The sequence below is a fragment of the Salvelinus alpinus genome, chromosome 9 (genome assembly GCF_045679555.1).
Source record: "Salvelinus alpinus chromosome 9, SLU_Salpinus.1, whole genome shotgun sequence".
Taxonomy (NCBI): Eukaryota; Metazoa; Chordata; class Actinopteri; order Salmoniformes; family Salmonidae; genus Salvelinus; species Salvelinus alpinus.
Genome location: NC_092094.1, coordinates 54,040,325 through 54,054,514, shown reverse-complemented (window position 1 = coordinate 54,054,514; position 14,190 = coordinate 54,040,325). Strand labels below are relative to the sequence as shown.

The 14,190-nt window shown below is 40.9% G+C and overlaps 1 protein-coding gene across 7 annotated transcripts in view; it reads left to right on the top strand.

Moving 5' to 3' along the window:
* Positions 1-14,190, top strand: part of spg11 (SPG11 vesicle trafficking associated, spatacsin) — a 78,918-nt gene that overhangs the window by 22,326 nt on the left and 42,402 nt on the right. For all 7 annotated transcript variants that reach the window (XM_071326697.1, XM_071326696.1, XM_071326695.1 and 4 more), the window contains exons 16-18: positions 3,662-3,865; positions 5,603-5,709; positions 6,761-6,906. In XM_071326697.1, the coding sequence (XP_071182798.1) occupies positions 3,662-3,865; positions 5,603-5,709; positions 6,761-6,906 (457 nt within the window). The remainder of the gene's footprint in view (positions 1-3,661; positions 3,866-5,602; positions 5,710-6,760; positions 6,907-14,190) is intronic.

Here is a 14,190-nt window from a genome sequence, read left to right as displayed (position 1 = left end):
AAAAGCCAGGACAGACATTAAATATGCCTTTGAGCATTGTGACGTTATTAATGACACTTTGGATGGTGTATAAATACAGCCAGAGAGGAAGTAAACAGCAGAGAGGAGAGGAAGGAAACCGCTCAGGGATTTCACCATGAGGCCAATGGTGACTTTAAAACATTTACAGAGTTTAATGAGTGTGATAGGAGAAAACTGAGGATGGAGCAACAACATTGTAGTTACTCCACAATACTGACATAAATGGTAGAGTGAAAAGAAGGAAGCCTGTGCAGAGTTAAAAATGATCAAAAACATGCATCCTGTTTGCAACAAGGCACTAAAGTAAAACTGCAAAATAATTGGCAAAGAAATGAACTTCATGTCTTGAATAGAAAGTGTTATGTTTGGGGCAAATCCAACACAACACATCACTGAGTACTACTATTCATATTTTCAAGGATGGTGGTTGCTGCATCATGTTATGGGTATGCTTGTGATCGGCAAGGACTGGGTTGTTTAAAAAAAATGTAAACCCTAGAGGAAAACCTGGTTCAGTCTGCTTTCCAACAGACACTGGCAGACAAATTCACCTTTCAGCAGGAAAATAACCTAAAACAGAGGGCCAAATATACAGTCGTGGCCAAAAGTTTTGAGAATGACACAAATATTAATTTTCAAAAAGTCTGCTGCCTCAGTTTGTATGATGGCAATTTGCATATACTCCAGAATGTTATGATTGATCAGATGAATTGCAATTAATTGCAAAGTCCCTCTTTGCCATGCAAATGAACTGAATCCCCCAAAAACATTTCCACTGCATTTCCGCCCTGCCACAAAAGGACCAGTTGACATCATGTCAGTGATTCTCTCGTTAACACAGGTGTGAGTGTTGACGAGGACAAGGCTGGAGATCACTCTGTCATGCTGATTGAGTTCAAATAACAGACTGGAAGCTTCAAAACGAGGGTGGTGCTTGGAATCATTGTTCTTCCTCTGTCAACCATGGTTACCTGCAAGGAAACACGTGCCGTCATCATTGCACAAAAAGGGCTTCACAGGCAAGGATATTGCTGCCAGTAAGATTGCACCTAAATCAACCATTTATCGGATCATCAAGACCTTCAAAGAGAGCGGTTCAATTGTTGTGAAGAAGGCTTCAGGGCGCCCAAGAAAGTCCAGCAAGCTCCAGGACCGTCTCCTAAAGTTGATTCAGCTGCGGGATCTGGGCACCACCAGTACAGAGCTTGCTCAGGAATGGCAGCAGGCAGGTGTGAGTGCATCTGCACACACAGTGAGGCGAAGACTTTTGGAGGATGGCCTGGTGTCAAGAAGGGCAGCAAAGAAGCCACTTCTCTCCAGGAAAAACATCAGGGACAGACTGATATTCTGCAAAAGGTACAGGGATTGGACTGTTGAGGACTGGGGTAAAGTCATTTTCTCTGTTGAATCCCCTTTCCGATTGTTTGGGGCATCCGGAAAAAAGCTTGTCCGGAGAAGACAAGGTGATCGCTACCATCAGTCCTGTGTCATGCCCAACAGTAAAGCATCCTGAGACCATTCATGTGTGTGGTTGCTTCTCAGCCACAGGAGTGGGCTCTCTCACAATGTTGCCAAAGAACACAGCCATGAATAAAGAATGGTACCAACACATCCTCCGAGAGCAACTTCACCCAACCATCCAGGAACAGTTTGGTGATGAACAATGCCTTTTCCAGCATGATGGAGCACTTTGCCATAAAGCAAAAGTGATAACTAAGTGGCTCGGGGAACAAAACATCTATATTTTGGTTCCATGGCCAGGAAACTCCCCAGACCTTAATCCCATTGAGAACTTGTGGTCAATCCTCAAGAGGCGGGTGGACAAAAAATAACACAAATTCTGACAAACTCCAAGCATTGATTATGCAAGAATGGGCTGCCATCAGTCAGGATGTGACCCAGAAGTTAATTGAGAGCATGCCAGGGCGGATTGTAGAGGTCTTGAAAAAGAAGGGTCAACACTGCAATATTGAGTCTTTGCATCAACTTCATGTAATTGTAAATAAAAGCCTTTGACACTTATGAAATGCTTGTAATTCTACTTCAGTATTCCATAGTAACATCTGACAAAAATATCTAAAGACACTGAAGCAGCAAACCTTGTGGAAATTAATATTTGTGTCATTCTCAAAACTTTTGGCCTTGACTGTACACTGGAGTTGTTTTCCAAGATGATATTGAATGTTCCTGAGTGTTCTAGTTATAGTTTTCTCTTAAATCGGCTTGGAAATCTTTGGCAAACCTTGAGAATTGCTGTCTAGCACTGATCAACAACCAACTTGACAGAGTTATAATGTGCAAATATTGTACAATACAGGTGTGCCAAGCTCTCAAACCTTGTTCACATTGCAGGCCTTGATGCTCAAATCAGTTTAGTTTTTCAAATCCGTTTTGGAATACTGCCTGTCCAAACAGCAAGTTACAAGTGACCAAATCGGATTTGTTTATGTTCAGACAGCAGTCATTTGCTGACATGGCTACCTTAGTTGTCATAGTGACAACAGGTGTGTGCGCAGGGATGTAGGTTAATTGGTGGTGGTGCTCGTGATTCCTATCACTTAGAAGTTATGTAACAAGCTTAGGTGGCATCAATGCCTGCCATGAACGTTTGCCAGTTGTTTTGAATGTTAAAATCATAATGTAAGAACACTTTTAAAGTCCTTTTTGGCTAGCCACAGCAGTCAACTAGCTAGCTAGGTGGCTGTTTAGCTTTCTGGCACATTCACTAATTTGTTTCTAAACAATTAAGAAGCTAATTCGCTACCACATGTTATTGTCATAATGTCAATAGAGTACCTAGCAACCAACAACATATGCCAAGAAACCGTCTAAAAAAAACACTTCAGGGCAAATAAATCAGATTTGACTGTTCAGATACAAGTCGCATGGCCAGGAATCAGATTTGCCTTCAAACCACCGGCGAAAGTGATCTGAAATGAGGATTAAAATATCAGATTCCATGTGCTTTTTGGTTGTTCAGACTGCAGGAAAAATAACAGATTTGAATCAGTTATGCAAACCTTAGATTTGAGTCACTTCAAACTGCCAATGTGAACAAGGCTTTAGAGACTTAACCCAGAAAGACTCACAGCTGTAATCGCTCCCAATGTCATTCTAACATGTATTGTCGCAGGGGTGTGACTACTTTATGTAAATTAGATTTCTTTATCTAATTTTTAAATAAAATTGCAAAAAAATCTATAAACATGTTTTCACTTTGTCATTATGGGGTAATGTGTGTAGATGGGTTAGAAAAAAACTAAATGTAATCAATTTTGAATTCAGGCTGTAACAACAAAATGTACAATAAGTCAACGGATATGAATACTTTCTTAAGGCACTGAATGTTTAGTAGGAGAAAAACTGTAGCCAAGACCTCAAAAATAAAGGTAAAAAATGTATTATGTTGAGCTGCTTCGTTCTGGTTTAGTAGGCTTACTTGCGAGGCCACTGTAGTAGAAGCAGAGAAGCAACCTCACAGCAAAAATGTAGGCAAGTTTCGGCCTCTTGTGGCCAAACTGGTATTGCACCCTATACTGCTGAATACATGTTATGAATAGTCATATACGGTATATTACACTAGATATGTATGAAAGCTATGTTAGCTGCTAACCTCCATCACCCACCACTCTCTTTGCAGGAGAGGAGTGTTCATCCAGGCCGAGGTGGCTGATTTTGAGCAGCTGTTGTGGAGGCTGGGCCAGGCAGGTGGGGTGATGCAGGCCAGCCCACCCATGCCCCAGTACCGCTCCCCTCAAGGACACGACTTACACACACGCTTCATCCACCACTGCCTGGACAACGGCCTTCGCTACCTGCTCTACACCTACCTGGAGCACAACAGGTGAGGAAAGGGACAACCAATATTTTATGACTATTCGCTAGGAGGAGGCTATGACTGAATCTCAAACCGAACACTTGGCCCCTGAGCACTTTCTCTCGAGTGGCCACTTGCTGATGTGTTCAATGTTTCCAAAAATGTTTCAGTGAGAATTGCTACGATAGCCTGGCTGACCCGAGTCACTCGACTCACAGCGAAGGAGAGCTGTGACACACTGGTCTGGATAGGAGGTCATTGTAAATGCAGTATTTGCGCAGTCGGTGCTGACAACAATTTTTCAGTGAGAATCACTATTGGCTCCTTAATTTGTCGCTAGATGACGTTTTGCCATTGCCGCGACAACGTCACAGCACCAATTTTGGAGGGTAAGATGAAATGTGGGTAGATGCTCAATTCGCCCGCCTCATTCTCACAAATGTATCCCGCTGTTTATGGAGTTTTTCATTCAACATGTGGCATTAAGAAATAGGTGCTACAATTCCTTTAAGAAATACTGCACCTTCAAGCACAAAACTCCTTAGCTAGATGTAAACTTGTGCGACTAAAGCCGGGCGTGCACTGCACGATTTTGGCACCAATTTAGCTGTCCCAGACATGTTTTTTGAGATCGGAGACAAAATCCCCATGTCGTTGCCTACTCAACGCTCGGCTGTCATCAACGCTTGTTTAATAAGAGCAGGTCAGAGACACAATCTGAGGGCTACCGATCCCGTCGTTGTCGGCACGATGCTCTTGTAGTGTGAGATGTGCAACGTGTGACAAGTTTTGAGTACGGTGATCAGAAATAGCCAGTGAGCTCGCCAGTAAGATGATGACTTTGCATCACCCAGAATGTGTAGACTGTCAAGCAGAAGCGATGACTACTACTAGTATGCGTTTATACTTTTAGATGCCAAATTGTAAAATTGTTACAGCTCTGAAGTTCACAAGCATTGTTATTAAATTAAAATTGTATTGGCTAGATATTTCAACTCTGTATGGCAAGCGTGAATGACTGAAAATGTTTGAGGCAGCTTTGAGCCGCAGCTCGTTCTAGCTACGTTTAACAATCTATTCATGTTGTCACATCATTGTTTTCGCGAGACAGCGTGGTATCGAGCATCCTCATGATGCAAAAACGTTTAAATAATTACAGATTTCTCGATGATTCATTCAGACTATTTTGAGGGCGGCAGGTAGCCCAGCGGTTTGAGCATTGGGCCAGTAACCAAAAGGTCTCTGGTTCAAATTCCCAAGCCAACAAGGTGAAAAATCTGTCTTGTGCCCTTGAGCAAGGCACTTCACCCTAATTTGCTCCAGGGGTACCGTACTACTTTGGCTCACCCTGGAAAAACAATTTGCTCCGGTGTATGTGACAATAAAACAAATATATTTTTCTTTAGTAGTGGCTTTGTTGTTGCTAGGTTACACGCTAAGATTCGTGGTTAGAACTTGCTGCCTCGGGAGCCGAGTTGGCACAGGCTGCCCACTTGGTCGAGAGGCTGCTGAAAGACACAGTGGAGCCCTCGATCACTCGACAACTAACCGTTGAGATTGACTTGTGTTCGGTTTGAGATTCACCTAATGTATTGTATTACTTGTATTAGGAGCTTACTGATCTTGGTTTTGAAAGTATTTTCAATTGTCAAACAAACAATCTCCAATTGAAGCTATTTGTGGCTCAGATGACACTGCATTTGTGAAATATACTGTATGTTTTTATAGCTCGTGCGCCATCTTTGTTTTCTTTCTTTGTATCAGGTTGACACCCAGGAATTGCTCTGCTCTAGCTGATAATGGTCTATATGAAAGTCACCCGTGGTTTGAAATGCTGGTGAAAATGCAAGAGATTACCAGAGACCTCTCAGGTATGGCAGTTTTAGTGATGTGGTGATGGGTTCTGATTTCTTAACCTTTCAAATCATGAAATATACTTATTAATTTCACTGAGGGAGAGAGGATAATGTATAACGTTTACATTATGTCAGGATATGTTATTGTTAGCCATCAGGGATCCTATGGGAGGAGAAGAGACAGTCTGGTACCAATCACCATGACAGCCATGAGTTGGGGATGAGTGAGGAATTTGGGCAGAGGTCAGGTTAGATGAAGTGAGGAATAACTTCTGGATAGCAACAGAGGTGTATTGGCTGTCCAGATGTGTAAGGAGGGGCTCAGCATAGGAGAAAGGGATAAATGTCAGTGTTTGTGTGAATATGTTCTATGTCTTATGCAGATGTAGGACCCAGTGGGTGAATAAACTTGGTTTGAGCTTGATTAAGCATCCGTCAGTTTTTTAGTCTGTTTATTTTGAACCTAGTAGTGGTATGTCATGTTTTATTGTTGGTGCTTAAGGTTGATGGTTATATTATTATATTATTGATGGTTATATTATTGGTTATAGTCCGTCTTACGAAATGTCTCTAGACCATTAGAATGCGACAATTGTCATTGGCCAAAACTACATTGAATATATACTCATGCCGGCTGTCTGTAGACTGTCGATGCGACTGTCATTTTCCTTGTTGCATAGGCATGAAATATTTTAGACTTTGAACCTGTCGTTGGGACCATTGTTAGGATAACCTGATTTTGACAGCATCAAGAAGTTCTACATTTCTGTTCAAATAAAAGTTGTCTACAGTCTAAACATTGTCAGATATGTTCGGGTCATCGTTTGAACTGTCTAGCAAGCTAACAACGAACTCAAACACTGTTGGAAAGTTGCTTTCAGTTTCCTGGCTTGCTAGATTAGCATATCGTAAATATTTTTTTTAACTGATGGGTTTATTGGTATAGAGCAGGTGTGCTATTTGGAACACCAGGCTGCTGATGTCATGCAGTCGTATTTGTTTTTGACATGTAGTTTGACGAGTCATTAATAACCATTAAATAATGGTGTGTGTCTGTCCTGTATAGATCCAGAACGCGTGTTCCAGGCCAGTCTGACCAGTGCCCAGGTCCTCATCCCAGGCAGCCAGGCCATGGTTAGCAGCATGCTCCTGGAAGGACACAGTCTTCTGGCCCTCGCTACCATCATGTTTGCCCCGGGTGGCATCGACCAGGTCTGGACCTTTTCTCTCCTCAAAAGCCTTATATATGGTAACTGCGTGATGCTATGTGATAACTGCACGAGGGTATCTCACCTTATAATTCTGCCTTCAGCGATTTCCTAGGCAGGAAACAGGGATTTCATTCATAAGTTCGTTTTATTTTCCACAGTGGACATTTTTGGAATGCGGTGATCAGGCTGGTTCCACCAGGCTATTGGCCAAAAGGTGAACAGCTCCATCAGTGCAAGACACATCTAATCTATTGACTCATACAGTATAGTAAAATGATCACAACAAAACAACCAACTTTCAATGCTCATATTTTTATTGGGTATGCCCAATGACTAGATATGACGTGTGTAAGGTGACACCATTCATTCCTATGTGAAGACTCAACAGTGCATTGAAATCAAATTAAGTCGGTTAAAGGTGCAATATGCAGAAATCACTCCGCCATTTACTGGTTGCAAAAATTCTAATAGTTTGCCTAATTTCAGTTTGTGGCAAAAGTAGAGAATCATTGTATCTTCTAAATCGCTGTGCTATATCTTTTCAATAACCAAATATATTGTATTTTTAGCTGTTTGAAGCTAGTGTACAAAACCGAAAGTAAAAAACAAAAACATAAGCATGGGAAGCATGGAAATGGTGCACATAAGAACAGATCTATTGCTTATTTGACTTGCTTTCAATGCGAATGACAGATCTATAATTCCCATTTCTATGTGAATTTGGTCAGGTCAGCCTTAAAGTTACATATTGCAGCTTTTAAGATGGCGTCTCATGGAGACATAACATGCACAATTTGAGGTACTCCAGGTAGTGATGTTTCAGGCTAGCTTAGTGCTGCCCCCTTTCATTGAATAACTCAAGTAGAAGGCCTACCGGGGTACTGCAGGCTGTTATTATATAGTAACAAAATTATCCTTATACAGTTGTTGCCAAATATTTTGGCACCCTTGCACTTTTGTTAAATAATTTCCTATTTGTTTCAAAATAAGTTAAAATTAAATATTAAATATTCATCCCCACGTCTTGTTATTGGATTTTCTACATTGCAGAACTATTTTCTACATTTGCATGTCACGAAAATAAATTTTTCAACACATTGATTCAAGAGTGATTTTTGTTTTGTTTTATTGTGATAACACACCCAGTGGTCAGACTTACCAAGAATAGTTTATCAAAATACATATTGTTATTTCATGGATTTATTTACAAAAAACACTATTCACACGTATGACAGATGCACATTTTGCATAGATTTACAGATAAAATGTCACTTAAAATCAAAATTACACAAGATCTAAAAGAAATCCTCTGGACAGGTCTGGCTATAAGTCCTAAGAACCAGTTTGTGGAGTAATGTAAATGTACCTCCTTTGAAGGCTGAGAAAAAATTACTTAGCGCATGGTAAACCGGTCATTTTGAGAAAATGGCAGATAAAGATAGGTGAATGCAATTAACATTTATTTTCCATAAATATGTCTGTTTGTGTAACATGAATTCATCTCTTATGTTATTTCTAAATTGACAGTTAATACACTTTTTACAAATACACTAGCACATCTACTACACTAGTTTTAAGTAATAGAGAATGTGTTTTAAATACTGGTTTGTTTGGTAAATATGCATAGTGTTGGGCAAATGCGCATAGCACCTTGCGCAATTTGTCATTTAAAAGGCTGGTGAAATTTGCAGGTTCAATGATTAATCAGCTATGCCTGCCTCATATGTAAGGCCCTCTTTAAGTTGTTGCTGGTGCCTGTTGACTTTTTTGACTGCCTTAGGACCTGCGCTACGCTTGACACACACTGTTGAAGCAGCATCAGCTCTCACAATACGCATCTCATCATCCTCCCTGATCGCATCCAGTGTCACCAAAGTGCTGTCAAGCCACAATCTGTCCATCACCTTTGATATAATAGTGGTACCCTTGTTGAATGTGGTTACTGCCATACTGCCTGCTGCATCAATGCGGCTTTTGCCCACAAGGGGGCATCTCGACCATATTACGGGGTTTATGCATTCTGGGTTCCTCCATGTTGCATTCTTTTGAGGAGGTTGTCATTTGACATCCTATGGTATACAGGCACCATTTTCCGTGCAACCTCTCGATTAAAAAATGCCTGGCCTGGATGGATTTTGTGACTGGGTGGATGCTAACCATTTTCTAGGGCTCGCTGGTACCAGCACCAAGATGACGAGCATCTGTCGTGATTAGGGGTTTCATCTGTTGACATGGAATGGAGAAGACCAGCCCAGATGGCAGTCTTCTTGCTCTCTACATCACCCTTGATGTCAAGAATTGCACTCCTGTAATAGTTTTGTAGACTCTTACATTTTAGTGAAGTAAGTTTCCCTACACCTCTGCCCCCAAGGTGTATTTCTGCACTAAGTTTACATGGAGATGTTCCCATCCCCTTGTGGGCATGATTGATCCATTCTAGTTTCCATACAGTGGCTTGCGAAAGTATTCACCCCCCTTGGCATTTTTCCTGTTTTGTTGCCTTACAAATTGGAATTAAAATACATTTTTGGGGGGTTTGTATCATTTGATTTACACAACATGCCTACCACTTTGAAGATGCAAAATATTTTTATTGTGAAACAAACAAGAAATGAGAGAGCCACCTTTTGCAGCAATTACAGCTGCAAGTCTTTTGGGGTATGTCTCTACAAGCTTGGCACATCTAGCCACTGGGATTTTTGCCCATTCTTCAAGGCAAAGCTGCTCCAGCTCCTTCAAGTTGGATGGGTTCCGCTGGTGTACAGCAATCTTTAAGTCATACCACAGACTCTCAATTGGATTGAGGCCTGGGCTTTGACTAGGCCATTCCAAGACATTTAAATGTTTCCCCTTAAACCACTCGAGTGTTGCTTTAGCAGTATGCTTAGGGTCATTGTCCTGCTGGAAGGTGAACCTTTGTCCCAGACTCAAATCTCTGGAAGACTGAAACCGATTTCCCACAAGAATTTCCCTGTATTTAGCGCCATCCACCATTCCTTCAATTCTGACCAGTTTCCCAGTCCCTGCCGATGGAAAAACATCGTGGCAGCATCATGCTTCACTGTGGGGATGGTGTCCCCCGGGGTGATGAGAGGTGTTGGGTTTGCGCCAGACATAGCATTTTCCTTGATGGCCAAAAAGCTCAATTTTACTCTCATCTGACCAGAGTACCTTCTTACATATGGTTGGGTAGTCTCCCACATGCCTTTTGGTAAACACCAAATGTGTTTGCTTATTTTTTTCTTTAAGCAATGTCTTTTGTCTGGCCACTCTTCCATAAAGCCCAGCTCTGTGGAGTGTACGGCTTAAAGTGGTCCTATGGACAGATACTCCAAACTCCGCTGTGGACGACTCCTTCAGGGTTATCTTTGGTCTCTTTGTTGCCTCTCTGATTAATGCCCTCCGTGCCTGGTCCGTGAGTTTTAGTAGGTTTGATGTGTTGCCATATTCTTTCAATTTTTTTATAATGGATTTAATGGTGCTCCGTGGGATGTTCAAAGATTCAGATATTTTTTTATAACCCTACCCTGATCTGTACTTCTCCACAACTTTGTCCCAGACCTGTTTGGAGAGCTCCTTGGTCTTCATGGTGCCGCTTGCTTGGTGGTGCCCCTTGCTTAGTGGTTTTGCAGACTCTGGAGCCATTCAGAACAGGTGTTTATATGCTGAGATCATGTGACAGATCATGTGACACTTAGATTGCACACAGGTGCACTTTATTTAACCAATGATGTGACTTCTGAAGGTAGTTGGTTGCACCAGATCTTATTTAGGGGCTTCATAGCAAAGGGGGTGAATACAAATGCCCTCACAACTTTTCCGTTTTTAATAAAAAAAAAAAAAAGTTTTTTAAACAAGTAAGTTTTTGTCATTTCACTTCACCAATTTGAACTATTTTGTGTGTGTCCATTACTTGAAATCCAAATAAAAATACATTTAAATTACAGGTTGTAATGCAACAGAATAGGAAAAAGGCCAAGGGGGATGAATACTTTTGCAGGGCACTGTATCTCAATTCCTGGGTAGGGATCTAATGTGACAACTTTATGAAGTACTGTCACCATCTGAGAGCATTTCTGTGTAACTAATGCAATGGCGACTGACTGGTCTGTCCCACATGCGTTTTGCTGCTTCCTGCTCTATTACTTTTCTAGACCCTGAGAAGTTTTGGGCACATTCATCTGCATGTGACTCCTTCCATTCCCTGAACTCCTCCTCAGTAAACCCTATTTTCCTTTTCATCACACATGCATGGCAGTATGAAGACAACACTTCATAGTCTATCACTGGACCTGTTGCAATGTCTATGCACACACCTATTCCCGTAGTTGGGAGTGAATCCTCTCTTGTGCCAAGTGCCATCAAACGATAGATGAATGTCTATGACAGCATCGTCATCCTCCCTCAGCAACTCTGCTACATCTGGATCTACAGTATGTCTGTGTATGCTCTACTAATCTGGTTTGCAGCACTCTCCAAAGATTGCATCCCTCTCTGAATCTCTCTAAAGTGGAAAAAAATAATTGCTTATTACGGTATCTATCGTAACTGCAGGAGTAAATATCAGCATGCATTTACCCTATGTTAATATCAGCATCTCAGCATGTATTTCTGTAGGTATATGTAATATCTCAGTAATCATACAGTAATCTACTCTGTGTGTATGTGACAGTATGTATGTGACAATCTCATTGTTTAACCTAGTTATATACTGCTGCTGGCAGTGAGAGAGTAGCCAGTATGACATGATTTTTGCAGCCCAATATTAATATTGATAATTCAGCAATGCAAGGCCACCCTTACGTTTGAGTCTCTGTAAAAAGGTATTGCGTAATAGAGGGGTCCTTCTATTACAATATGATTCATCCTTAAGAGTCGATTGACACTCACATGCCTCAATCAAATTAACATAATACAAAAATCCCCATCAAAATCTGTCTGTTTAAACTAGAGAAATATATATGGTCTGTGTCTCAATCCACCTCATCCGCCTATGTCGGCCTTCCGCAAGCGGTGGAAAGTGGCAGAGCTACAGCGCCGTTTGTCAGACCAGGAGACATCCTGAAAACGTCTGAACGGTTTGGCCTACAAAATATGAGCACAAACTAATATACAAACTGATATGAAAGATGAGTCTCACGAACACGATGGTGTTCTCCGTTTTGCTCTACGACCCCGATCAGTGTAACGGGACTCGTCTGAAGGTAACCGGGTACCGTTCTTTGTTTTCATGTATGGAATTAGTTGTGTGCCAACAACAAAAGGGGTTAGATGTGTCCAAAAATATATAGATATGTTCCTGAGCTTTCTTATATTGCCTAGATATAGGAGAGACACTTCAAAACCTTATTCCTTATTATTTAATGTGTTATTCAATGCGTTTCTATGGGCTATAGTAGTGATGGTCAAATTCAATATTTTATTTAAAAAAATTGGTCCTAAACTTCAAAATCAAATAGCTAAATGATTCATGGTATGACCATCTTTAACAAACACCATGTTATTTTAGTAGACCATTTGAAGACAGGCGATGGCCTGTTGAGCATCTAAGCCTGATTTTACAGTTGGGTCCAAAGTCAACATTGCCAGATCTTGAAAAAAAATCAGTTTCAGAACCATTCCCACTGGATTCAGATTGGTAAAAATTCTTAAATGCATTATTAATCTCTGAATGATCACTTGATATACAATCAGATTGAGGGCAGATTTGTGAAATGAATCGAGATGCAGTAGTTTGACACAGTTGACGGGCTTAAAGTTTGTTTGCTTGTTAACCAAATGACGGATCTTCAGAAGCATAATCTCAACCGGATTTGTTGATAAGAGATCAAGTCCATTTTTTATTTAAGCTTCTTGTTCTGTAGCTCTGGTGAGGGGTGCTCAACTTACTGTTGGTCTGTCAGAAAGATCTCCCTTTTGATATCCATTTTGAAGTCCTTGGATCGCTTTTTATTACTGTTGGCTACATAAATGATTGCCCTCTAATATACACTTTCAGTGTTTCCCATAAATGGCTGGGTGAAGTGTCTTCTGATTTTTTTTTACTTCTGAGAAAAGCTGTACCTGCTCTGAGACAAAGTTAATGAAATTCTGCTCAGAGAGCAGCACAGAACACCATGTTTTATGAGGCTTATTTTTCATGGTAGTACTGACGGTAGTACTAGGGGAGCGTGATCGGATATGACTAGATGCAGTTTTATCATCAACAACGGAGTAGTCAATATGTGAAAAATAGTGGTGGACTGGAGAAAAAAAATAGTGTCGTTTTTCTGTGGGATTTATCTGCTGCCACAAATCAAAGACACCAAACTGTTCCAAAGAAGACATAATATCCTGAGCTCTGTGGGATAATGGCATATTCTTATTTGTTAAACGGTGGAGTACCGGATTCAAAAAACAATTAAAGTCCCCACCCAGAATCAGATAGCGGGAGTTCAAATCTGGTAATAGAGAAAATAATGATTTGATAAAGTTGATGTCATCCTTATTCATAGCATAGACATTCGCCAGCACTACAGGCCTATTATTAAGTTATCCCGTAACAATAACACGCCTGCCATCTGGATCGGAAATAACATGTGAGGAGACATTACTCTTAATCAAAATTGCTGTCCCACGAGCCCTACTTTGGTAACCTGGGCAGAAAGCCTGCCCTTTCCATGAACTGTTTAAATGGGTGTAGCCTGATGGTCGGAGATGAATCTCTTGAAGGAATGCTATCTTTGCTTTCAAGTTATTCCCATGAGTTAATACCTTGTAATGCTTCAATAAGTTAACTATTCCCTTCACATTCCATGACACACATGTCATTTCTCATTCTTTGTTACCCATAATGCTGTTTGTGGTCGCCTTGTGGTACATGGCCCTATGCTGGTTCAGCGTAGGTATAAAGCAAAAATATAACAAAGTAGAAAAAAGGCAGTACACATTAGTCTTGCATCGGTTCTGATACTCGCGTTTCCTTGCGGTTGCCCCGCAAACAAATCAGCTGGCAGGTGGAATAAAAAATTATTTCAACCAGCATGTCGGCTCGCAGTTCTAAAAATGTATATTGCCATTTGGAAGCATTTTAAATCTAAATATTATTTTAAAAATGTACAAACCCAGGAGCTTGTTGGGTTGAATAGTGTTGCGAATTCTATTATGTGAATGGTGAGGCAGACGAATGACATCATCGGTGTGCATCATGTGATTTTAACCAATTATGAATAGGCATTGCCTACTAATTGCCTACTAATTGTCTACTAATTGGTTAATGATGCCATTGGAAACACTTATCTTCCTC